The sequence below is a fragment of the Micropterus salmoides genome, unplaced genomic scaffold (genome assembly GCF_014851395.1).
Source record: "Micropterus salmoides isolate LMB-PRFRI ecotype aquatic unplaced genomic scaffold, ASM1485139v1 Ms_hic_scaffold_1, whole genome shotgun sequence".
NCBI lineage: Eukaryota > Metazoa > Chordata > Actinopteri > Centrarchiformes > Centrarchidae > Micropterus > Micropterus salmoides.
The window spans coordinates 44,922,976-44,950,881 of NW_024040040.1; the positions used below are offsets into that span (position 1 = coordinate 44,922,976).

At 41.8% G+C, this 27,906-nt stretch overlaps 1 protein-coding gene across 7 annotated transcripts in view; it reads left to right on the plus strand.

The window, feature by feature from the left end:
- The first annotated feature begins 177 nt into the window (after positions 1–177).
- Positions 178–27,906, plus strand: part of smarcd3b (SWI/SNF related, matrix associated, actin dependent regulator of chromatin, subfamily d, member 3b) — a 48,078-nt gene continuing 20,349 nt past the window's right edge. Inside the window, exons 1-3 of one of the 7 annotated variants that reach the window (XM_038730470.1) lie at positions 178–375; positions 23,708–23,919; positions 27,587–27,676. In XM_038730470.1, the coding sequence (XP_038586398.1) occupies positions 364–375; positions 23,708–23,919; positions 27,587–27,676 (314 nt within the window). In that variant the 5' untranslated portion in view covers positions 178–363. Of the gene's footprint in view, positions 376–13,395; positions 13,948–14,049; positions 18,739–23,324; positions 23,456–23,707; positions 23,920–27,586; positions 27,677–27,906 lie in introns of those variants that run through there. The other 6 variants (XM_038730463.1, XM_038730455.1, XM_038730476.1 and 3 more) reach the window with 6 other exon arrangements.

Consider the following 27,906-nt stretch of genomic DNA (forward strand, 5'->3'; position numbering starts at 1 on the left):
CAGCAAGCCCCCTCAACACAAAAACCCCCGCCAGAGAGCATAATTTGATGACACTCCCTGCCACTGGTGATTTTTCATTATATCGACTCTCCAGCAGAGACCGCGCCTGCGCTCCTGCTCCCTCCCGAACAAGGCTTCACCAATCCTGGCTCTGGCTCCATCCCCGGCTCGGCGTCTCACAGGCCAGTGCTAATAAGTCGCCTAGCTGTCCGGTAATGGGGAAGTGATAGAGAGAGACACTGCTGTCTGAACGCCGCGAGGAAGTTGAGGAGTGAAGGGACGCGCCGCGCCGGACCGGACACCTCTACAGAGACACATCCTACAGTGGCTGGTTTTGAGTAGCCTAAAAAAAGGCGCATAGTGATGGAGAGAAAGGTATGGATGCTTATGCTACCTTGTGATACATTAGCACATTTGTTTTATTCCACATCACTTTGCCTCGCTGAGTCCTGCGCTGCTCTGTATCCGCATCCACCATTATTAAAACTAGTCTTAATGTTTTTTCTCCCTTTATCCGGATTAGTGCGCACCGGAGTCCCCCCCCCCCCCCTCGCTCGTCTAGCTGTAAATTATTGTGCATCTAAAAAAAATACTAATTTCCACCTCGTGGTGTATTTAGGCTTTTTCCGATGCGTGCAGTCGCATGGTGCACATTGTATTAGAGATTATTCAGCAGGGAGTGGGATCTGGTTGGGAATATTTAAGAGGACTGTAGGCTACAGTGTCTGCATCATCACACTGTATAGTTGCAGCACCTCACCCCTCCACCTCCACCTCCCACCCCTCCCCGTTTTCCAGCCGACGCAGACACCCGCGCGGCTTGTTAACCTTGACTCGTGTGGGAAACAGACACTTGAGGAGTAAAAACAGAAGGGGGATGCACGGTGAAGCCCCGCCGACCATCCTCTTACCTCTTTACGCATGCCTTTAATTCAATCTCCGTCACCCTCCTCCTACTCCCCCTCCTCCCCCTTACACAGTAATATAATGGGGCTTCATGCAGGGCTGTTAGTGCCCCCACAAGTCTGCGAGAGTGTTTTGGATTCTTGCGGGGAAAGTTTCGCCGTGTTAATCTTCAGGCAGGCTGTGAGTGCAGCACAGCAGCAGGAGAGGAATTTGGGGTGAACTGTTAAAAAAACAGATCTAACGTTACTTCTGCTGATCCAAAGGAAAATCTCATTTTTTATAGTCCAGGCTATTCTAGGCTGTCTGCTTTTTGACCCTTAAAGTCCACTAAAGACACTAAACTCAACCAAAAAAAGTAATAATTTGACATTTTATCAACTATCTATCCAGTCTGATGAGAAGATTGATCCTTCAAATGTTTATTAAAAGCTACAGTTAGCTAACCTTAGCATAAAGACAGGAAAAGCTAGGCTAGCTAACCTCTAGCTAAATCTCACATTATATCATTTGTACAAAATCTGTACAAAAACCAACACATTATGTTTCTATATGGTTATATGGCATATTGTTTCTTGGTAAATCTGCCCTGTCAGGCTAGCTTTTCCCACCTAAGTTAAGCTAACTGGTTGCTAGCTGTAGCTTCAGTAGCATACAGACATGAGAGTGCTATTAATCTTCTGATCTAACTCTTAGAAGCTTAAAGAGTTTAGTGGATTCTCTATATATGAAGTATAGACTCTATAACCAGTTCAAAAAGCCAGCCACGATACTACTCTGATGTCTGCTAAGCTACATCTAGCAGCCAGTTAGCTTAGCATAAAGATTTGATTTAACTTGAAACGCGATAATAAAACTTTTTAGTGATGGCACAGAAACGCGGTATTAAACGGGCTGTTTAACATCGGGCTGCAGCCTCTGCCTGCTCTCTGTCGGCTGCTACACACAGCGGCCAGCAGAAAGAGACGCCGATCCCTCTCTGTGGAGACGGTGAAGTTAAGTTAGCTCCTGTGTGTAGGGGTGTGAATCTCTGGGCACCTCACGATTCGATTCGATTACGATTTAGACGACTGCAATGCGATTATAAAACGATTATTGATGTATCTTGATGCATAATTTTTTTCTATACGGGATCTCTGGATAATTTAAAATCCAAAAGAAACATCTTCTAATTAGCTTAAAAGGACTAGTTTGCATCCCTAATTCACTTCATTAACCTCATCCCCATGGTCCTTCATTTCTTAAACAACCAGTTGTCAGACTCCTCTGAAAACTGAAATATAAATTATCAGGATGTATAGTATGTGTACAGGTCAGAGCTGTACACTAGTTTAGTATAAGCTAAGTACCTGATGTTCTCAACCCTTGACAAGTAAGTTATTAATGACATACAGCTGAGCTAATTAATATTACTTCATTACTAATTTAGCTAACATTACATAACAGCCAAAAAATGCGCTGGACAGCTAGCGCTAACAGCCTTCACTTTTCCAGCATTTGGTTAAACTACAGACGTCACACTGTGACGTACACTGCATGTTTGCTACCTGACTGAAACTTACTGCTAATACTTTTCTCCGCTAACTTTCACCGTCATGTTCTGCGTTCGCCCTCTCTCAGTCTCTCAGCCTCACACACAGGATACACAGGGAGATCGCCAAGCGTTGAGTGTCAACATACTCCCAGTATGTTACGCCCAGTGTGTGAGTTAAAATCCTTACTTGCGCATTGATATTAATGATTATGTGACATTTAAGTAAGGAGCTTGTTCATTCCGCAGTGGAGGTGTGCCAAAATACAGGGTGAACACTGGTCTCGCTGCACTTCTGCGAATTCAACCTTTTGCGTTCCGTCAACATCACGTTACCAGTTAACATTTTATAATCAGTTTTTTAAAATTTGTTAATCAAGTCAGAGTCTTCCACGTCCGCATTTCTCCCACCCCTAGTAAACATGTAGAAATGGTTCATTTAAACTGCTCTGTCCTCAGTCTCTCATCCTGTTTGTTTTATGACTGCACAGCAAACGTTAGCTTGGCATTAGCCAAATGTTACAAACAAGCTACAATAGAAAGCTGTCTGTCTGGAGCATAGACTGGTCTGTAGTCTTAAAAACTGGCACATTGTTGTAAACTGAGCTGCTGGCTGAGACAAACCAGCCGCTCCTCCTTCGACCAGGTAACGTTACCTGCAGGCAGTGAAAAACAGCAGAGAGGAGGAGGAAGAAGAGGAGGGACTGATATCTATCATTCTTCATTCTTTCATTGTGATGTCACATACTGACTGTATATAGTGATTTTGCTGTTGTAAACATTAATATTGCTGCTCTAGAAACAGTATTTAGTTGTTTTAAAATATTAAATTCTAATCCTATAATAATTTTAAAACCAAAAGTTAATAAGCACACTTCAATATTTGTTTATTTATCGCAAGTCATATGTCGCAATATATAACAATGTTATCGCACGTTGAATATTTTCCTTATACCTTGGGTCTGGTGTTACCAAATAACCATCAACAAATAATATCGATAGAGACTTGGATCGTTAAGCAGTCTCAAAAATGGTATCAGTATCAATAAAAATTAACGATCCCCATCCCAACTGGGCGCAGTGACCAAGAAATGATATTGCACATAACTACAGATAGATGCAACAAGATATAACATCTTATTAATGAGCTTTAGAGGTGCTGGTAGGTGGATTTTGTTACCTTGGACAGAGCCAAGCTAGCTGTTTCCACCTCATTCTAGTCTTTAAGCTAAGTTAAGATAACCGGCTGCTAGCTGTAGATTTATATTTATCATGCAGACAAGAAAGTGCTCTTGATCTTCTCATTTAACTCTGGGCAAGAAAGCTAAAAAGGTGTTTTCCCCAAAATGTCAAACAAATTCATAAAGAGTTTAGTGGATTCTCTGTAACCAGTCTAAAAAGCCAGCCATGATGCCACTCTTAATGTCTGTATGCTAACTATGAAGCTACAGCTAGCAACCAGTTAGCTTAGCTATCTTAAAGAGGTCATATGGTGTTTTTTGGCTTTTTCCCTTTTCTTTATTGTGTTATATATATACACATATATATTGTGCATGTCATAGGTTTGCAAAGTGAAAAAGCCACTCCAAAGGGAGTTACCCTTACCCTTATTGTAGTCCAGCCTTTACTTCCGTAACCTATCTGTGTCACTATGCAACATGTGTCATAATACTTGCCTAGCGGCTGGTGTAGCACGCCCTCAAAAACACTGGTGGAGAAACACACTCAGCTGCAGCACACACAGTGACAAGATGTCCGCCTGCTACCTCCCCTCACCCCCACCCTCCCTACCAAATGCTAGATACCCTTCAGGCAGTCAATACACATGAAGTTGTTACTGTAATGTAGAGACAGTGCACAGTTAAAACGTTACAATTTGTTACAGATTAATAACTTACAACTCAAAAACGTCTTGCTCTAGTCTAGGTTGCAAAGCTGGTTCGGCTTGTTCTCGGGCTCGAACATGTAGCCTAGGGCTGAACCAGAGTCACAGTTACTGGCTGAATCGGCGTCTTGGCTTACATTACCTTGCTTGTCAGGACCCGCCCTACTCCGTTTCTGATTGGCTAGTAGACCTTTAATAGGAACAAAGATCAAATATAAGTGAGATGCTTCACTCGATAGCTAAAACAATAGGTGAAAAGAGGTGCTGCAGCAGTGGGCAGTATGACAAAAATATGGTATTTTTTTTAAATTTAAAATTAAATCATGTAAACCTAAATGAAACTAGGAACCTGAAAATGAGCATAATATGATCACTTTAACACAAAGGCAGGAAACAAGGGGAAGTAGCTAGCCTGGTTGGGCACAGTGACTAAGAAAAAGTCTGGCCCACGGTGGTTTTATGCTTACATCATGTCATTGTTGCTCCCACAGTGTGGATGAGTGCAAGCTTAGAGAAGCTGAAAACTTCTAACATTCAACATGTTTTGTTTTTTCTCTTTGTAAATGTGTTGTCACTGAATTCATTGGACATATTTCAGCCTCTCTATCTCTGTATCTCCCCTGCTCTGGTTTCATGTGTTCATGTGCTGTTATGGAGGACTTGGTGACTCAGCTGCTTGCTTATTTCAAAGAGCCCCATCACATGTACTTCAGTTTGATGCTCTCCTATAAACAAAAAAAAACAAAAAAAAACACAGGCTTTTGAGTGCAATTAGTCAACAAAGACTATTGCATAACCACTCTTACTTCAGAAAATTGCTGCCTGTTTGTTTTCCATAGATTTAGTCCCTCAGAAGTCATTCCATTCGTTTTTCCTGTGTGTAGAGACTTTTTCACTGATAGAATTTACATTAAATTCCCCTGTAGCAGTGCAGAAATGACTACCTCTCTTCTGCTTTTTCCTCTGTTCAGTTTATATTCTGTATAAGAAGCTTCTGGCATGCTCTATACTTAGTTATTTCCTGATTAACTATGGCTTAATTACCGAGATGCTTTTTCAGCTTATCATTTGCCGTAGAAGTGGTTGACCCTTGTCGGCGGTAAAGGCTTGCTGTCTCTATTAAAAAAACTAAAATAGCTAAATTTCAAACCGCAGTCTTCCCTGACCCAGCTGCTGGCACAGATATTCCCTTCAGTATAAAGAAAAGGAGAACAGTCCCATTAGTATGCAAGGTGCCGTCACAGCTCCTGAGGTCTGATAGAGGATCAGAGGCTCAGTTCCTTTTACAGTCTGCTGAATGCTTGACCTGGCTTTTTAAGGAAAGCCGCACAGGAACCCCCCAACACACACACATATACACTCACATACACCTCTGTCTCTGTTCAGTCATGTTTATAATTTAGTTTGTGAGACTCATCAAGGTCAATCAATGTTTCTCTGAGTGTACGGTTTCAGCTCTAGAGTTTCTCATGGGTTTGTCAATCTTTATTTTTGCACACTGCTTCTGTGAGATTGATCAGACACAACTGGAAGTTGTACACATTTGGCTTCCTAAATAGCAGGTCGCTCAATTAAACGTTCCCTAGCTTTGTGTTTTGTGTTGTTTGCAGGGATAAATGGACAATGGAGCACTTCCTTTTTTGGCTGGTGAGGAATGTGCTGGCGGCTCTCTGGGCTGTTTGTTAGGAAACAAATGAGCTTACAGAAAAAACGACTTATTTCCCTAAATATTGGCGCTGAAGTGATGAAATGAATGGTCGATCGACAGTAAATTAATCTGCAACAATTTTGATAACTGAGTAATAGATTTCAATTTTCAAGCAAAAAGAAATGCTGGTTCCAGCTTCTGAAATGTGAAGATTTGCTGCTTTTCTTTATCCTTTATGATATTAAATTAAATTTCTTTAAGTTTTGGACAGTACAAAACAAGCGACCTGAAGCTCTTTAGCTCTGGGAAACTGTGATGGCCATTTTTCCAATATAATATATATAAATCCATTAAAAAAGACCTGCATTATTTATCATATTATCATTAGTTATCATCATATCATTAGTTGCAGCCTTACTAATTATTATGAGATTTTAGTATCATGTCTTTCCATTACTACCATTACAGTATAATACTGCAGTAAAGCAATGCACCATTAGACTGTGACACGATGCAACAAATGGAATACTATCCTGTATTTTACACAGATGTACAGTGTACTTACAGCCACAATACTAAAAGATAAATTTTATACAATTTCCAATCTAAAAACACCACTTTCACTCAGCCCTCTGAACCTCCCCTGTGTCATTTCCATAGTGAGATTATAGATTGTGGTTTTAAGTCGAGCGCTTTGTAACCGAATTTACATGTCGCCCTCTCTGCCCACCAGCAGATTCTATTCTGTTTTTTTAATAACTGTTATTTTACCTAAAGCACACTAGCTGTGTTGTTTTTTTCTTCCAGTTGCATATTCCTCTCGTTCATAATGTAGAGTTAGCTGTCTAATGAGATTTTGCGCTTGACAAACTGTCTGGGTCCTAATGGTGCTGCAGTTCACCAAGCAACTGGTTGACCCATTTAGATGTTAACGCTCAATACTGCACCAGACTCTGTTGGAGAGACTCAATATAACCCAATATAACACATGCAGCAATGTTGTATTCGTGTTTATGTTGACGTCACAGCTGGCTCAAATAAATGCACCTTCCCTTTCAGTTGGAAAAGCTTTTAATAATTTATAAAAATGTGCACAACAACAGTATTATTTTTCTTTTCTAATCTGGATCAGGCCTTACACAGACAGTTATTTTCATTATCACGCCACCTGCAGATTATTTTCTGAATTGATCAGGCAGAAAATAGTGAAAAACGGCCAACACAATTTCCCCAAGTCTTTAGATTGCTTGTTTTATCTGATCGTCAAGCCAAAACCTAAAGATTACAAATGTTCTATCAAACAGGACAAAGAAAAGCAGCAAATCCTCACATTCCTCCTCCATTGATTTTTTGTTGATTTACTAATTGATTAATGGGCTAATTGTTTATTGACACTTAAAAAATCAAAGAGATATATACAAAAGGAAGATCAGAAATTCAACCTTTACAGGTACCGTGGGATTGAGGAATATGAAAATTTGTGTGGTTAATTATGAAAATGAAAGTAGGATTTTTATTTGGTTTTGTATCGTCCTTTATACCACACGTAACCGGTGTGTGTGAAGTTGTTTAAGGGAACTGAAGAAAGTGGTTATAATTTTGTTCAGTGACTGCGATGAGCTACAATGGCTCCTGGAAGTTGTCACCAACGAGGTGACATATATGGAGTATAATAAGTTGTTGTTGTTTATTGTGTCACCCACCTACAAATTCCCAGACCACATGGACATTAAAGACACCAAAAACACTACATGGCAAAAACAAAGAATTTAGTCTCCTTGTACATATACGACATAAAACAGTCTCAACTTAATCACACAACACACAGAGCTTTTTTCTCCATTTAACTTGCCTAGTGCTACAAAGGTAATGTAGCTGAACGTAACACATGCAATTTTACAGTACACTAATTTGTGACTCACATGTATTACCTTTGTGTTCGAGTCACAGAGCTAATCATCCAATTCAAAATAAATACCCGGCGATACACGTACCACTGTTCTGAAGGTATTTCTAAAATCCTCTCCCTTAAAGACTCTTCTAACCATCTGGATGGAAAAATGTTCTGTCTGTTGCACAGTTTTTTAACCAGTTTCCTAATCCATAAGAAAATGGGAGCCAGAATCAACACGTCTTTGATCAGCTCTCAGTTTGTACTGCATAAACCACAATTTTAAATGTTTTAATTAATGTTTTATATCGTGTTAATGTCTTGCCTTTGTTTTGCAAAAGCAGCAAGGACATATTGTATTTCAAGCTACCTGGATTAGGGAAAGAGTGTTAGCAGTAAGTGTTGATAAACATCTTCTGAGTTTTTTTAAGCATTCATTCTTTTTTAGGAAAATAAAAACGCTTGGCTCTGTGACTCTTGTGTAATAGGAATACATAAGAGGCACAAACTGGGGTTAATACAATATGTGTGTACACGGACGGTGTCTTGTGGTGGAGTGGATCTACTTTTCGACATGAAAACAAAGTAATTTAATTCTGTAGCTTTTTTCAGGCCACCTCCTCGGCATGCCTCCTCCTCTCTGGGTCTGATTTTCATCTCTTGGATTTGGAAGTGGTCTCGATACGGTCCTGCGCACACCGATGCTGCCCTCGTTCTGTCGGCTCTCTCTCCCATCCCGCATGGGCAGAGTGGTGCTGAAAGATCAGGGCTAATACTTAGCTTGGGTGCAGAGGAGGAAAGAAGAGCGAGAGAGAGGGGAGGGGAGAGGGAGTTTTTAGTGGAGGAATTATTCTGCCAGTTTTAGTTTTCATCCCGTGGTAGTTGGGTCGGGTTTATTCATGGAAAGTGTCTGTTAATCACAGTGTATTTGTGTCAGCAAATGACCCAGGTGACCTCAGTGCTGACTAACACAGCGAGCTGAAGTCTTTAATGCCAAAAAAAAATAAATAACTTTTTTAAGCTCTGAAATAGTTCCTTGCTGAGTTCACCAGCTGCTGCTCCAGTTTTGAAGTCACTGCAGTCGGTGTTGCTCTCACCCGATTCGCTGTTAGCTTTGGGCGCAAGGCAGATTCTCTCGTTGTCATGGCTACAGCAAACAGGAAATGCCCCGAAGCAGGTAACGCTTCAGGCCCGGTGTGTCTCTCGTTGCTGGAGGGGTAACTCTGCTCATTACTATGGCTCGGTCTTTTCATCTGCTCCAACAACGCCTCCTCTTTTTATGGCGACGGGAGAAGCCAAGGAGCTGAACCCTAAACGCCGTCTGGAAAAAGATGCTTTGTCTGCAAACAAGCCTTGAAATCCAAGGTCGACCCTAAACTCCGTATCTGCAGCTTCTTAGGTTAGCGCCGCCGCTTTGTGAAACCTCATTCGTCTGTTTCCTCGCAGTATATTGTACCAAATTACTTTGATCACGAAATATCAGCAGATGCCCTATTGTTTTCAGCCACCATGGGAGACCTCTCTCTCTCTCTCCGCAGGTTCCTCTTCATTACACATGCCTGGCTGCAAGAAACCGGCCCTGAAATGTACTTCTCCGCTCCTTAATCCCCCTCAGTGAAGGTGCAGGTCTGCGTGCTTTTCTACATTCCCTTTGATGGTGGCTGATGGCCATTGAGTAGCTTTCCGAGAGCTCTGGCCTTTAAGCGGCTTGAGCTGGGTTTTGTGTGCAGCTCTTAAACTGAAGAAAGAGAAAAAGAGAGGGGCCCAGCAGCGGGAGGGAATCAGACTTTACTCCGTGCCCTTAGTAAAGTCCATATTCCCCCTAGTGCACCCCATCTGTCTGTGACAATAATGTTGACGAGGGCAGGTTCGTGGTTTCTGGTATGTAAACGTTGCCACTGGGAACTGTACGTTGTAAATCCGCACCGGTATACATTTTTATTCTTTGTACGCTCTTGCTCTTTCTCTCCTTCTTTCTCTGCGGGGCTAATTGTTTGGAGTTTTGCAGAAAAAGAGGGCAAAACCGTCAATTGTATGGATTTCTTTTCCTCCCTTTCTTGCTTTCTGCTCAGCCTATTGTTGTAGCACGTCGTCATCGGCTAAACTGAGAAAAGCAATCAAATAACACCCAGCTTCTCTCACCAATATTGAACTTCATGTGTCTAAAAAAGCGAATGAAATATTCGACTGCCTGATTGATTTACAGGTAATTGACAACCTGTTTAAGACCTCTGATTGAATGCAGCACATCTTTTCATGTACTATGACTGTGCTTCACAGCCTGTTTTCTCATCGATTCTGTACTTTATTAACACAAGATTTCAGTTTGGGTTATTTCACAAGCGAATTTTGTGTTTCTACTTTCGTCCTCGCTTTTCTCAGTGGTTTAAAGTGGACGGGGCTCAGTTGGGAACAGGTGATGTCACGTACTTCCTTGAACCAATCAGAGTTCAGCAACATTTGAATCAAACTGATGACAGTTGTTGATTTATTAACATAATAAATAACACCATGGATGATTTTTTCCCTGAACTTTAACTTTGATTATTGCTCATTTAGAATAATGCAAACGAGAAATACCTGTGCCCCTCGTCACAGTTCTACCTTCACAGTAGAGGTGCAATGATTAGTAGAGTAATTGTTTAGTTGATCAACAGCAAACTAATTAGCTATTATTTGGATAATTTGATCGATGAATCGTTTAAGTCACTGTTACAAGCAAAAATGCCAGACAATACTTACACAATCTTAGACAACACTTAGACAATCTTATAATATACGATAAGATAAGATGTTCTAGGTTAAATTCAAGTTGGCACAGCAGCACAGGAATGTAAAAAGAAGAACAAAATACCTTAAAAGTAGAATCAAATACAGTCAAAATAGAATCAGGATAAAGTCTGTCAGCGGAGATAGGAGACATTGGGCGCTGTGGCGTTGTGGAGTCTGATGGCAATAAAATATATATTTTAGGTGTATACATACACATATGTAAGTTGAAGATGTCACCGTGGGTTTCTTGATTAATCTGACACTTACTATTTTATAGACCAGAGGATGAAACGATAATAATAATAACCGTTATTTGCAGCCTTACTTCTGAAGTTTTTACTGAGGTTTGAAGAGGTGAAATTATCCAGTATTTTATACATTACATCTTTTTTCATATTTTAGTTGGTTACTTGGTTGGGATCCAACGCTATGCAGTTGATAATGATGCAGCCATCATGAAACACGACTTTAAGTAGGAGTTATTTGTCTCCCTCTTGTTGCCAAATAAGGAAGTGAAGAATAAAAGTGATGAGGATTAAAAAAAGATTTGTAGAAAATGTAATCAGTTGCACAGTGATTGGAGTCCTGCAAAAAAATATTTTGCATTTTTATGCTTTTACGCTACATGATGCCCTATGTTCATCCATAGTGGCCCTGAACATGGATCCCTCAGTCGGCACTCCCCTTACTGGCTGTTTGCTCCCTCTGTTGGTCATCAATAATACTACTGCTGCTCCCTTACCCCCTGTAACCCCCCCTCTACCCCCTGTCTGCTACACACTGGGACATTACCATTTGGTGAGACTGACTGGCTTTGGTGAGGGAGATGGTGGGGGTCCGGCAGGGGGTACTCCTGCACTCAAGGCTCCCCTTTGCAACGACCGAGCTGCTGGATCTCTTTGTTATCGTTGAACCCACGTGCCGTTGCTGGAGAGACTGGGGATCGGCACAATCTCAGATTCTGCATGGATAAGCTTGATAAGGTTGGGCTCCTGACCTTGCAGGAAACTGAGACGCACACCTTGTGTGCCTGTGCGATTAATATATGTAGAGCATGCGTCATGTGTTACGTAATACAAGGTTAATCTAATGCATAGCGTCAATGTGGACAGATACTGTTGCAGTATGTGACTGCAGGGAGGATGCAGACGGATTGAGACAGCAGAGAGTGAGATTTTGCTGAGGAGGTTTGGGTTCCTTAAATTCCTCAAAGCCTCCCAGACAGGATTAATGACATCAGCAGTGCACTCATGTCAACAGCAGGTGTCGCCACCAAGCAAACCAACACTACAAGCCGTCAGCAACACATGGGAGGGCCAGCTTTTGCCTATCAATAAGTCGATTCTAATTATCAAGGGGGGGTGAAGGTCATATATTATGATCCTGAATTGCTTCTCTTCCTGCTGCTCCTTAATCCTAACTTTCATTAACTGTGATGGTGTCTTTACGTCTCGTGTACTGGATAATATGCACCCATAAAAAGCAGCTTGGGTGCTTTTAGAAATTGCTGAGGGATAGTGCATCCTCCACAAGGTCTCGCCTAGAGGTCCTAGACCCACTAATCAGCTGTCCACTCAATAACCGCAGAGCTTTCTCTCAGTGTGGAGCAGAATTGAAGCGACACCCCTTTTTCCTATCGTTTATCGTCAGAATATAGTGATACTTGAATGACAGATTTTGTGCTGCTTTGCGTCAAAGCTTTCTATCAACTGTTAAATCTACTGAGGGTAATTTCCTTTCTACTCTGACACCTGGTTTGACACTTGCCTGATGTTTCCACACCGGCAGAACAGAGGAAGAGGAAACGCATAGTGACAATTTGCCTTCGTGTGTCACAAGCCAAGCCCCCTTTGAATCTGCCCCACTTCACCTCCTTTGTCATTCAAATAACCTCATAAATATTTCACTCCCCATGATCTGACGGCTGGAAGAAAGAAGGGAGGGAGAGAAATATAGAGGGGCTGAAGCAGAGGGAGACATGAAAGAGTTATAATCTTCAGCTTGGCGTGGTTTTAGTCAGAGTAATGACCTGTGTGGCGACAGGCGAAGCTCGGGCTTGTGTGTAATTGGAGTGTGAGATGGCGTCACAGTCTAAACATATCGTATGTATTATAACTTCTGCTATGCCTCTGTAAGTCTTCTGGACATCCATCTGTCCATCAAGGGAGGTTGTGTTGTTTTCACCCTCTTTTTGGGGGGCTTTCAGTTTTCTGCATTTTGAGAAGGGAGCACGACAGAGGCCTAATTACACGTGTGAAGTGACACAGTCACCTTGCTGTGCAGACCAGCCGTCACACTGTAGTCACAGCCTGAATGTAGCCTCTGGACTACTGGGTGAAAGGTAGAGCTAATGAGGCGAGTGGGGAGGGGGGGGGGGGGGTACTACTAACCTGTGAATGCACTCTGACAAAAGGCCCCACACGGAAACACACACACAAATGAAGGTGCTCTTGACGTGGCCGTTTTCTTTTGTGAAATGGCTTTAGAGCACATTAGCTCGACTATTGTGAGAGAGGCAAACCTGTCAAATATACTTCCCCCTGACTCAGTTGTTTTGCTTTTCAACTGAGAAATTAACACCACCATCCCCTCCTTCTCCTCATCATCACCACGTCATGACTCCATCATATCTGGCAGTTTCTGTGTGTACACATGTGTTAATGATATGCAGCGTGGTCCCTTTAAGAGACCAATGTCCTTTTTTTTTTGAGAATGAGCCCAGGACTCGGAGCTCTGTGTGTGCTGACCGTGGCCTCTGGGTCGGTCACCAGGGGGAAGCTGCAGCAGAGGAATGGCTAACTGATTCAAACCTCCCCAGCCCTCGTTTAGACCAAACGGCAGCCTCGCTGCGCCGCATGCCCTTATCTACCAATGGAATGCAACAGCTGTGCGGGGGAACGGCAGGGTGGGCTGGCTGAAACCTCCCTGCCAGACCCCCTCCCAGCCCCCCCCACCTCCAAGAGACGTGCTGGGCTCCTGAAAGGCAGCTCAACTAAAAAGTGAGCTAGACACAGTGAGAGACTCAGCAGGGCTGCTGCACATTCAAAATAGAGTCGGAGGGAGGGAAGAGAGAGAGACAGAGCGAGAAGGAGAGTCAGGGACAGGCAGTGCTGAAAAGGAGAGCACAAAGAGAAGGAAAGTGGAGCAGGGGAGGGGAACAGGAGGCTGGGTGAAGGGAGAGGGAAAGACAAAAGAAGGAGAGGGGAGACATAGCAGGGTGAACGGAGGGGACTGAGCAAATGGCTACGGAGGAGACGGCGGGGGGAGCCAGGAAAGCCACCAAGAGCAAACTGTTTGAGTTCCTGGTCCATGGAGTGGTGAGTGGCGCTGTCCGTCATTCCCGTGAAGGGAGCTGGGCTCTGGCATGCATCTGTGTGTGTGTGTGTGTGTGTGTGTGTGTGTGTTTGTGCGTGAGTCGGCGCAGCAGCAGCAGCGGCGGCAGCAGCAGCGGTCTGTGTGTGTGAGATAGCTGGGTAAAGCTGCCCATGTGAAGGTTATTTCCAGCCCCCCACCCCCTGGATCCCAGCCTGTTAGGAGATGGCTTGAGAGAACAAGAAGTGGAGCAGAAATGGATGGATGGAGCTGAGCTGTAGAAGGATGTGGAGCGGAGGATTTCTTAAGACAAAAAAAGGATAATTGTAGGAATAGAAGCTAAGCAGCAGCAGCAGCAGCAGAAAGCAGCCAGCTCCCCCCTTTGGCTAACAGAGCAGCACACTGAATGCTTCCCTAGGAGTCACAGACAAGAGGGGGGAAATGACAAGTCGACTCACAACAACACAGTCAGAGTAGCCTTCTAGGCAGCGTGCTGTTGGTTGGTGGAAGGATTTGAACCTGTAAGGTCACGAGACAAACGGACGTAGTAGTGTAGACGGAGCCGAGGCAGACGGCCAATCCTGGAAATCATGCAGAACAATCAGTCCATTCATGTGAAGCTAGCATGAAATGTCAAGTCAAGTGTTGCTTGTGGTTTGAGGTTAAGCAACTATTACCATAAGCCTCATACTTTGCATTAGTAACAGAACATGGTTGTAGTTTGTTTTGGCAATGAACTAAATGAATTAGAGGGGTGAGGGTGATGTAAAAGTCTTGGTCAGAGACACTTTCCTGTTGAAAGTTCTAGCAGACATTGACTCGGGTGTGTAAATGCACACGTTATTTAGTGATTCCCAAACACTGCTTCCATAATCCATAAATACGATGTTTCTACTTGTGACCCCTCATCACAAGTCAGTGTTTTCATTTAAATACAAATATCTTTACGGCTGAAAATAACAAAATGTTTGACAATTCTTCTTTTTTTTTTTGCTTAATCATTTACAGTGTTCAAATATCATGAAAAAATACTCATCACAACTTCCCAAAGCTCAAGGTGAAATTTTCAAATGTTTTTTTCTTTTTTTGTGCAACCCAAAAATCCAAAACCCAATGCTTTTTCTTTTTGATAAATGACTAAGAAAATCAGTGAATCCTTGAATTTGAAAAGCTGGAAACAGAGAAAGTGTTGCCTGAAAGTGATTAATGGATTGTAAAAATAATGGGTCATTATTTTTGAAGTATTTAGGGGGCATTTTATTAGAGAACTGACAGAAGAGATATGACGAGGAAATACAGTTACAGGTTACAGAAAAGACCAAAAAAAATCAGGCTTATGTGCGGCTGAATCTCTTTTACTATCTCCTACCCTGTTAATCATCTGGCGACCATTTGGATAAATCTTGCCCTTAATTTGAAAAGTATTATTTAATCATAAATGTCCATCTCATTTTGGAGATACTGAACTTCCTAATCCTCAAGTACATAGAGAAGGTCAAAAAGACTTTCGATTTATTTTTCCATTTGAAGAACGATTTTATGTGTGATTGTTTCATTTGAATACATGTATATATTGTTTTTTTATGCCTTTAGCAGAGAATTGACAGTGGAGAGATGACAGGAAGTGAGGGGACAGACAGATGGGGAACGATCGGGCTTGAACCAGGGACGCTGTGGTTGATTATCAGTGCTATCTCTTTCTATTATAAGTACACAGTATTTCACTAGAAAAATGCAGAGAAGTGTAGAGATTTTTCTGCCCACAAAAATCAATTGCAGACCCCTTAAAATCATCTCAAGGATGGATAGAAGTTTGATAGAGCTGAAACGATTTGTTTATCAGTTAGTTCTTTTTTAAGCAAAAATGACAAAACTTCATTAGTTTTCTGAAACTTAACTGAATGTTTTCAGGCTGTTAATTGAATGAAAGGATTTGGTTTTCAGACATTTTATTGACCCAACAATTAATTGATAAAGTAATGACTAATGGCCTAATACCTGCATCATAGACACTGTCTCATTCTGGATGTGGTTTTAACTTTCCGCTGAACTAAATTTCACCTTTGCACAGATCCTGAAACTTGCCATCACTTCCTAATTCTCAAGTACATCGAGAAGGTCAAAAAGACTTGGTGGTATTTGTTAGTCAAATCCTTTTTATGTCTTAAAATCACAGCTTGACTAAGTTCAGTTTTAATCAGTGCTGGCGTGGGGCATGCTGACACCAGGTAGATTTATACACTGAAACAAGATGAGGTATTGTCTCTCTGACAGGAGCGGTCATTACAGGGGCTTTGGCGCTGAAGCCCTGCGCACAGAGGCAGACTTTAGGAAACAATGGACCAGGTGATTGATGATCCAGATGAGTGTGTCCTCTCAGCAGACCAATTAACCTTGATGAGGCTCTGGCCGCTCCAAGCCAAATATTTCCCTCTGCTTATTTTCTCTCATGCCTGCCTCTCCCCCGCCTCTCTCCTCTTTCTCTCCCCTACATTTTAAGACGGAAAAGTCTTCTTATAATAGTTGCGGCAGGTTCCTCGTTGTGTGTACTGCAGAATGGAGAAATATTTATACCACGGGATATGGGGACAATTCGGCAGAGTTTATTAGCTTGTGGCAATGGATGACGTTTCCTCACTTCGGCAAGCTTTTATACACTCACGTGTACAGACACATTTACTCACACAAGAATATAAAGAAGTGCGCTATATGCAAACATTGTTGTGGGTACCGAAGGTCGTAGTGTTCCCGCCTCCCAGCAGCAGTGTATGTGTTGTGGGGGAGTGTGTTTGGCCGAGGTCTGGCTCTAGGACTGATGGGTGGGCTGAAGGCCTGGCTGAGGTCTCTTCCTCTTTCTATCTGCCTTACCTCCTACCCCCCCCCCCGTTGTATTACTTTTCTGGCTCAAAAAACCTTCTAGCACTCTGCGTGGGAAACACGATAAGCCAGAGCATAATACGACACACTGTAGCTTTGTCATGTGTAAATTCAGAGTCCGCTTGTGTGAGAGCAAGAGATGCGACCTTTGAACATAAACGCCACCTTTACTCCCAAATCCACTTTGTCATTAAAACTAAATTCCTAACTTAAAATGTGCGTTCACCTAGTGGTATCTATCCATGCGGATAGTTTTCGTTTTTATTTGCACGGAGTGTGAAATAGAGTTTTTTGCCTCCATCCCAGTACAATGGAAATGAAAGAAATTTCGTCTGTGTTGCTCAAAGCATGAAAGTGAAATTTAATAAAAATTCAACAGCCACACTTGTCTTTTGAAAACACCATGTCCCAGTTGCTCTGGATAATCCACAGACCTTGCCATGATCAGTTCTCATTGAAATTACTTTTTACCAAATAAATAGTCTCTGTGAAAACTGTCCAAAATGTGTTCTTTGGATCCAGAATAATAGGGAGGCTGTTTTTTGTTTGGGGAAAGAGAAGCTGTTGTTGAATCTCATTAAATGTAATTTTATGTGTGTTTTGAGCATCACAAATGAGATTCCATTTGCCTCTACTGGATATCTCAAAATTTCACCACATAAAAGAAGAACTACCTGATTAGACGCTACAAGAGAAACCCATCACTCTTTATTTGATAGTAGTAGATGGTTGAGATCCTCTATCACAGAACATGTCTTTTTAATTTTTTTTATAGCATCTTTTATGTTTTTTAGCATCAGCTAACAGGCTAATCTCAATTAGGGCACGGCGAATTTATTTCAGATATTCATATCAGCAAAATTGGTTAAACTTTGACCAAATTGATATTAAATCCCTGAAACTGGGTTCCAGTTCCAGGACGACAAGGTCCCAGAGCCGAAGGTGACGTCCTCAAATGCCTGTCTCAGTCTAAAACTGAGATATTCAGATTACTATCTAATCAGAGAAACTACTTCAGTATATCAAAGACTTTTTCTTGATCTACTGTGGCTTGGATTGCACCTTATTTATACATCGCTTTGGACAACTGTGTCTGCTAAATTTATTAATTGAAAATATAAAAAACAAAACAAACAAAAAAACGAAGAAAAACAGCAAATTCTCATGTTATATAGCTGAAACCAGACGATGATTGATGTTTCTTGCTTGTAAATTGACTTCAACTATTGATCATTTATTAAAAAGAGCTGCCCATTAATTTTCTGTCAATCAGCTAATTCGCGAGCAGCCAAATGGTTTAATCTCTAATCAATAAGCAAATACATGCATGTAAAATAATGAAATCGATTTTCGAATGCAATAAACTGTGCTCCGCTGTGTAATGCTTCACATCAAGCAAAACTGTTGACATGTAAAACCTTCTATTACTCATTTTAGTAACAAAACATTGTTCAAATCATCATGATAGTTATCACCCATATATATGAATTATATTTTTACATTTAAAACACCACACAATAACACAAAATTAAGGATGAATTAATGAAACTAAATATCTTATAAAACAAGAATTTTGAATACGTTAACTTGTGTCTTTGCGTCTAACGTTTGACATTTTTACCTCTTTTCTGACACTTGATACACTAAATGATAAATCTATAATGAAAAGAAAATTATCTTAACCTCATCTTCAGTTTTTAATAGATTCCAGGGCTCCGATCGACTCCCTTAAAGGGACCGTCCATGTTGCAACCCACAGATTCATATGTTTAGTAGAGTGTGGGTTAAGTTTGGCCTCTTCGAATCCCTCCAGAGATGCCAGCACACTTCTCAGATATCCATCCACATGGCAGATTCGATTGCTGGCTGGCTGGCTGGCTGGCAGAGCTCCGGGCAGAGTGTTGGAGTCAGTTCAGCAGGTCAGATTATAGAGTACCGCTCATTGTATGTATGTGTGTGTGTGTGTGTGTGTGTGTGTGTATTTAAGGGAAATTCATCTTAGACTTTATCCAGCTATGGTTTTCTGTATCTGTTATCTGAAAGGCTCAGATTCTCCAGACAAATGCTTGTAACAGAAGTCTCTGTCTGGCTGCTGGAAGTCTAGTCCACGCCTGTTTGGGTTTTATTGTCCAGCTTCGGTAGGAAGCAGAGAGAAAAAGAAGGGGTCTCATATGGCTCCACAAGGTGACAATGTTCGAGCAGGAGGCCCCGACCATATGTTGCCTGTTATCCTCTCCTGTTTGGAGACCCTTCTCAGTTGCTCTTACCCCCAACATCCCCTCCCCCCCTCGCCGACCAAACTCCCTGCCAGAGTGACAGCAACGTGTGCTCGGGCTTCTTATCACAGGATCTCTGCCTGGTCACCATTTCAAAGGGCACATAATACGTCAGCCGTATGCTGTCATAATCTGTTTTGAGTAATGAAATCTCCTCGTGAACACATGCATTTACATTTGGATGCAGTTTTGTTATTAGTTTCTTACTGGGCCCTATCACCTTCCTCTTTGTTTGGTTCCTGGGGTTTTTCCTGTGCGGTCGTGGTTTGTCTCCTTCAGTTGCCCTCTCTCTCTCTCTCTCGACAACATTTACCCATTGTGTTAAAAAATGTAGCTGGCAGTTTCTGTGACTTCTTTTTTTTGCAAGGTGATTGTTGAACATTTGGGTCTTCTACAAAGTCGTGGCTGCACAAAACGACAAGTTTTAGATGTTCTTTTGAATAATAGAGAGGTAGAAGGAAAAGTAGACTCAACAGTTTGGTTAAGTTGTCTGTCCTTTATATTTATAGTTTGATATTTACTGAAAAATCATCACCATTTCTGTATCAATTTGTGCTCAGTGCATTTCAGTGGTGGAATGAGCTAAGTACTTTTACTCAAGGTGCCCAAGTACTTTATGTAAGTATAGTTTGAAGTACTTGCACTCTACTGTAGTTCTTCCGTTATATGCAACTTTATACTTTTTACTTCTCTGCATTTATCTGAAAGCTATAGGTACTATGCAGACTTTATATACAAATTCTTTGATGAGTTTATGAAATTTGTATTTGTCATAGATAAAATCAAACAACAACAGTCAGGGCCGGATGAACCTGCTAAGCAGCCCCAGGGCAAAGGAAGACATGGGCCCCTTAATGAGACTCCCCACCCTCACTTTTTTCTCCATGGTTTCCCATTAGCTTTGTTATAATTTGATTAAAGGCAAAATTATTTAAAACATGCAGCATGTAAGCATAATACCCACCAGGGCTGGGGGATATACATCAAAATCATTTGAATTTTATGTCTTTGGACAATGTGTAAAATGTCTACATCGTGATAACTGAGGTATAACAGCGCGCACAGAAAGTTTTTTTTCAGTCAAAAAGTAACATTAATCACAGGTGACTACATTAGCTTTCTTTGAGTGGTGACAGTCCCGTAGATTGTGACGTGATTATTACTATATTTATCTCACAGTTGGATTTAGAAGAAAGAGCGACTGATTGCACGCTGTTCTGAGCTATTGGTTTGTGTTTGTTGACGAGGTTTTGTTACGAGAGGTTAAGAAGAGAAGTGGAATCAGTGGTATTTGTAAGTGCCAAATCTGTACTGCCTGCTGGATCCATTCTGCACATGCGCAGAAGTGGTTCTGTCAGTCAAAAAAGGTTACAGCAAATCTGCCTGTTCAAAATGATCCAACCATATCTTTCAAATAAAGACAACAAAAATGTCTCTTAATCACTGGAGATGAAACTGTTCACTATGATGTAATAGGAATATACTTAAGATATGAAAAACCTTATTCAACAGTACATTTTTAATTTCTAACTATGACAACAATATGAAAATGTAGCAACACAAAGGAGGCTAACCCTAGCTGCTAGCACAGCTGTAGGGTTAGCTGGTCGACCTGCATACAATTGCCTGACGTGCTCCTCCTCAAAAATGTAACCGTACGTCGAGGCGACGCGGACAGTGAGCACTGTGATTGGTCGACTGGGTAGCCTCGCAATGCCTCCAAGCCGACAGGAAGTGCCTGTGCTTTGAAGTAACTTTTACTAGCGGCCAAAACAGCAGCTGTAACACGGTGGATCAATATATTTGACCGGCATAACCCCAGCGAAATGACTTGTTTCATTTCTTATTTGATCAGAATGTGATCCACTCGGTCGAAAACATAGGAAACGGCTATACCAGCCGCACGTAATTCACGTTAGCGGAGGGCTAAACCAGAAGTTAGCCGGCTCGCCAGGCAAAAGTCAACGCAGTGGACGCTGTAGCGCTACCGCGACTAGCGTTTGGGGTGTAATTGCAGAATGACAGACACACCGATGCCCAACTATAAATGAATGGCTACGTGCGTAGCCTACGGCATAGGTACGCACGTAGACCCTACGCAGGATATAGTATAAATGGGCCATTAGCTCAAAGTCATTATAGGTCATGCCACTCGGCAGCCATCTTGGCAATGCCTCTGGGCAGCTATTTCGGACTATCCTTACCATAACACTCAGAAATGTTGGTGCCTAAACCTAAGTCACGGACATTATGCATGTCGACCGGCTAACCCTACAGGGCTAGGTGGGTAGGGTTTGCCTCCTTTGTGTTGCTGCGACGTAGAAAGCGGTGCCGACGCTGAAGGGTACCTTTAGCGTAAAATAATTACACCTTAATGTAATAACGCACTGAGATGAGAACGCGTTGACTATGCATGCGTCACTACTACCACGCATGCGCACTCTAAGTAAAACAGACCCTAATATCAGTGGAACCACACAATTGGCTGAAATATGTTTCCCACTTCTGCTGTTAAAAGCAGACAATTTGCTTTCTAGCAGGAGGGGCGGGATAACCGCCATCTTTGCAGTTACGGGCTTTCCCCATAGAGTTGTATTCAGGATGTGATTGAGTGGCATTTCTCCTCTATAAAACGTCTCTGCTTAGGTTTAGGCACACACCACTGTGATAGTTAGGGTAAAGGGCATCGGGAAGCTGTCAATGCCTTGTATACTAACATAGTTTCGGGTCTAGACAGGGCATCTCATACGGACGCGCCCGGGAGCGTCTCATATGGACACTGAGGGGTACCTTTTGCATCAAATAACGCTTTGTCAGCCTTTCTGAAAGCGTCAGTATTTGACGCCCTGAGATGAGAACAGACAACAACACACGAGTAATTATAAACAGGCACATATGTGGTAACCTTCTTTGACAGCCAGGACCACTTTTTTGCATGTCCAGATAGGGATCTGTGTGGTTGTAAATGACAGTTCGCTTGTCACTCCCTATCATGTTGGATAGGACCTTTAAGTTGAGTCATCAAAAATATTTTTACGTTTTACAGGAAGAGAAAATAAGCATTGTTTTACACATATTTAGCATATAGACACAGGATCAGAAGTTGAACAATGTCTTTTTCATTTCACTCTGTCTTTGGAAAGATGGCTCTTCTTCAAGACAAAGCCTCAAGATAAAGAAATAATTCAGGAGCGTTTGTGTCCTTGGGGGGTTGGGAGTAGTTTGGTAATCCATATGTAAATTAGTTAAAATCAGCTCGCTCTTGATCAAGCCATTACATTAAAGTGCTACCACTGTAAATTAGGAATAATGATCCAATACTATAATATGAAATTATAATACTGACAGGAGCCATTCTCTTACATTCATACTTCTGGAAGTATTTTTATGCTGCAGTCTTGCTACTTTTATTTAAGTAACATGTCTGAATATTATATATTATTGTAATTAGACGACTGGTTATTATCTGTAGATGTGTTTTACCTTCTGGTGGGGTTCTTTACATTCAGTAGGCGGTCTGTGCTCTGGTTCAGAGGAGTCAAAGAACTTCTTTCTATCACACAAACCCCAGTGTGGTTACAGACAATAAATTGAGGCGGGAGGCAGCTGCTGCCACTGGAGTGACAAGCACAGGTGAGAGTCCCCCAGTTGTTCCCAGGCATCAAGACGGGGAGTGTGGGACTGTGGACTCTGACACTGTTTGCATTGTTAAGGGAGATGTGTGTGTGTGTGTGTGTGTTTGTGTCTGTGAGAGAGAGTGAGTGAGTGAGTTTGCACACTGCAATAAAATCTTCATTTAGTCTATTTTTCAGATGTTTTTGTTTAAATCAGACAAAAGAAAAAGAGAGAAAATAAGAGAGAGACAAAACAGTGCTGCGTGTTCTCGGTACAGTCGCTTTTAAACAAGACAAATGAGGCATGAGATTATTTTTCACATAATTTTAGCTGAAATGATGGTATCTGTATCTCGCACCACTGGCAGATGATTTCACTCACACATTTTAGGGTTCAAAAGAACATGCTCCATGTTTCATGTTGGTATGTAATGTGACTATGTAACAAAAAGCAAATCCCATATTGGATGGCACTTTTTAAAGCTTTACTAGACCATTTATTTCATGGCTGATGGAAAAGATTCAAAACACAGAAAACCACAAAATTGACGTCACAAAATTGCTTAATGGGTGTTCATGTTTACCAGCTTAGCTTTTGTTTGATTACTGAAAGTTTACCAAAGGTTACAAAAGCAATGAGATTCCAATTTCATTCTGTTAGTTCCCGAGAAAAATTTAATCTGTCACCAGAATGGACACCAGAATTTTATTTTTATAGGAAAAATCTGTGAGGCCCGGATTAGGAGGTGATGTGACACTCTTTGTTGCAGCTCTACACAATGATTTTGTCAGATAGGATCAGTGTGTTTACAAAAAACTTCGCCTTAGTCCACCTTGAATCAGTCAGAAGGAAATGCATAAAATTACCGATTGATCTAATGTTTCCTTTGTTGTATTTTTAGAAGCGCTAATTTGTGATTATAATTAATCAGAAAACACAGCGGAGAATGTTTTCTACATATATGTGACCTGTCTTTTCTCCTGCTTCCTCTGCCCAGCGTCCTGGCATGCCATCTGGAGCGAGGATGCCCCACCAGGGAGCTCCAATGGGCCCCCCCGGCCCCCCGTATGGAGGGAGCCCGGCGGTGCGGCCCGGCCTGCCCTCCCCGGTGATGGAGCCCAGTCGTAAGAGGCCTGCCCCCTCCCAGCAGGTCCAGCAGCAGCAGCAGCAGCAACAGCAGCAGCAGGCCGTCCAGAACAGGACCAGAAAGTGAGTCTGAATCCAGCCGACCTCCAACTGTATCTACATACTGCATGGCTTACATATAGCAACTCCTTACATGTCTGCTGTTGTGTGTAATGGTTGAGATCACGTAGACCACAACGGCTGTGGTAACACTTTGAAGTTCTCCTATTGGCATCGATCTTCAGAACCAAACATGGAAATGGCCATGAATCATTTGTAGGCAATGTAGTAAGAGCTGGGCATCGAACAACAGTATTTTTGGGCACCAATCAAAAAGCAATAAAATTCTTGGTCAGATTCTTTGTGGTCTTATTTTCTGATCACATAATTCCAGATTAAACTCACAGTTTTCGGCTATGTGAAGCTGCTAACATGCTTACAATGATGAACATGCTGATGTTTAGCAGGTACAATGATGAAGTGCTAACATTTGCTAATTAGCACTGAACACAAAGTACAGCTCGAGGTGATTGGAATGACATTTATGTCACATGAAATTGACAAACCTGATGATGGCGCTAGATGAATCATTAACCATCCAATAGTTGCTCCAATAGTTGAGATATTTCAGACTGGACCTAAGACCAACATAACCATCCTTAGCAGCATGCTACATGGCTAATAAAATATTTGCTTGTTCCAACTTCTCAAATTTGAGTATTTCCTGCTTTCCTCTATTTTATATAAATGTAAATTGAATACCTTGATTGGACAAAAAAAGCTACTTGAAGACGTCACCTTGAGCCATTGGAAGTAATGATGAGCATTTCTCCCTTTTTTAATATAGAATTTAAATGATTGTTGATGAATAAGTAAATATAATGAATGAATAACAAAAAATCATCACAAGTTACAGCAACACAGGACATAGGTACACCGAAAGCCACTTCCATACCGTCATCTCCTAAAAGCCTGATCTTCATAATCAGATCGTATTGATTAGAAGTGAAACCATGACCTTTGTGTGTCTCTGTTCAGCTGTCATTTCAGCTTTTGTTCATTTTCCACTGCGCCACAGTTTTGACCTTAATCACTGCTCTGTGCTGCCACTACCGAATGTTTCTCCCCCTGTTCACTCTTTATGTGTCTTTGTCGTCTAGTTTGCCCCATGGTCATGTCTACGTGGTGTCCACACTGCTGTCTGCAGGTGTTCAGGCTCTAGTACTTTTGTGCATTGGCTTATTGTTATACTATCTGATGTCTGCTATTGGACTACCATGTACAAAAGATCTGAACATCAGTATCCCGGCCAGATGTCTATTAGGAGACAAGTGTGCAGCAGGTATGGTCATTAGAAAGGAGATCGATATGCGCACTCAGTGGACCGCTATCTCTCTCGGTTTCATTCTCTCAGTATCTGCAGCACGATTGATCCACTTACAATTAAGCAGGCTTGTGGAACAGGTCAGTGGAAGTGTTGTCCGGCGTCGGGGCCACAACCCCCAGAGCGGCCCGGCTGGCTGTGGAGGGTCTGATCGATGGTCCAGGGTGACCTGACCAGGTGTCTCTCTGGCTCGCTGCTGCTTTGCGAGAGTGTGTGTCCTCTGGCAAACAAGTTGATGCTCCCGCTCTACTCCATCCAGCTCAGACCCCACACGGCTGCCGGCCGAGGGCGTGCCACCTGTGTTTGCAGTGTCATTGAGACCTTATGGTCCCACTCGCTCTGCAGAACAAATGGCGTTCTACGCAAAGCTGCTACTAAAATAGGATTTAATTCGGGTTTGCTTTGCATAGTGTTAGGAAAACTCTGTGTACTAGAAAATGTGTTTATATACTACTACTTTATATGTTTTGTGCGGAAACATTTTGTGTGTGGAAGTTAGCGCAACGTTTATATACCTCAGATAATTCGTAGGCAGATGGTCAGTGTGGGTGGTGGGCACAGGACTTTGACACTAGAGACCAAGGTCCCACATGTGGTTACCCCACCAGGAAAATACATTTATTACCAACGGTTTCTCATTATGTTAATAGAAAATGTATTTGCTATTGGAAATTAGTTGTATATAAAAGTAATTTTTAGGAGACAGAAAACATTTTTATCACCCCAAAACACAATAAGATAAAAGGCTTTTACCTCTGTGGTAAGTGTGTCTTGTAGCAGGGAGTACTGGAAACAATGGTTCGTAAAAAGCATATTAAAGCAACGTTGTCTGGTTGGATTTATCTTATGTGTGCGTTAAAAGTTTCTGTGACAAAAATCTGTCAACATATTTCAGCATCATCCTGAGTATAACATTTCAGATGCTTATTATCATACTCACTGGCAAAGATGATGCCATGTGGAAAAAAAGTTTTCTTGTGCCCTGACTGGCTTTTCTCATTGCATTTTTATACAACCTAAATTTTGGATTGTTTTTATACCAAGCAATGACTTATTATTGTAGTTCCTATCCTATGTGTTTCATCACGGTGTGCCGTTGCATCACAAAGGCTGAGGGTAAAACACTTCTTAAGTTACATGAAATTACTTGGGGCTTTCCCACTAACACTCTCTGCAAAACTGTTCTGTGATTTCACATTTTTTAATCTGGGAACAACAAACACACAGCAGATTGTAATGTAGGGCTGCAACTAATGATTATTTTAATTGTGGATTAATCTATTATCCTATTTTCTCAATCAATCAATCAATTAGTTGTTTGGTCTATAAAATGGTGAAAATGACGTCCTCAAATGTCTTGTTTTGTCCACAACCTAAAGATATTCAGTTTACTATCATAGAGGAGTAAAGAAACCAGAAAAAATTCATATGTAAGAAACTGGAATCTTTTTTGACGATAGTTGGTGATTAATTTAATAGTTAACAACTAATTGGTTAATCATTGCAGCTCTGTTGTAATGTAATATAAAGAAGCTGTTCTGACAGTGTGTAATCAAACAACATTCTTAACAAAGATTTTCTGTGTTGGCCGTCACCTTGAACATGGCCTAAAACATGCATCTTTTATTTCCCATGAGGGGAGCATTATTTATAAAGCCCTGATCTTTTATATGAACCTCTGATCCTTGGTTTTTGCTGTTAATTTTGGCCTTTGTACCGTAGGGTTGCTTAGGAACATTGGTAGCTTCATGTGATAAAGAAACAGGTTTAAAGTGCTGGACCGGAGCAGAATTATCTGGTGAGGAGCTGTTTTTTTGGCTTTATAAGGCTTAGAAAGATTTGGTTTGGGGAAATAAGCGAAAAAGTGAAAAATAGCAAGCATGTTGTCTTCATCTGCACCTGAGAGCCCACTGGACATTACTTCATCAATGGAACGTTCATATTTGCAATTCAGAGCCGAACAAAAGAGCTAAACTGGCACACTGCGTGTTTTCTCCTTTCCCTTTTACACAAGTTCACAGCGTGTCCGTTGTCGGTGTATTGTCTGTCTGTGTGTGTGAAGCATGATTGTTTTGGTTCACGGAGAAACTTTGTTGAATGAGCGTGTCCCTCAGATGAGCAGGACGACTCCCGGGTCCTCCTCTGCTGCACTTTGTGCATGCATGGACACAGTTACACGCCCATCCCTGTGCCTGCCCTTGTCTGAGTTTTAGAGTTTGCGCCTACTAACAGACCCTTGAACTTAACACACATACAAACAGCCAGAACCACCAGGTGTTTCCCCTCTGACAACGTACTTGCTGCCACTGAGTGTGTGTCTCGCCACAACTCTAATCGGACAACCTTCGAATCCTCACCAATTCTTAGGAAGCCAGTCGGATTCCCCGGAGCCAATGAGATGCCGGCGAGGCAGATGGACATGAGAGAGCCCCAATCAGATCCCACGCTCGGATCAAAGTAGGAGTTTATTCTGCTGCATGTCCGTTTTCTTACGTTTGATGACTCTGGCCTATTTAGCCTTTCACCTGAGCCCAGCACTCCCTGAATGAGTTGTTTTGGCCAACCATACGTACGGGCCTAGAAGTTGACCCCTAAAATGTAGTGGTGCATGCTTTGGACTGGAGCATGGCATGATGGGAACAGTTTTTTTTTCCAGATAGAACAGAAAAATGGAGAAGAATTCAATC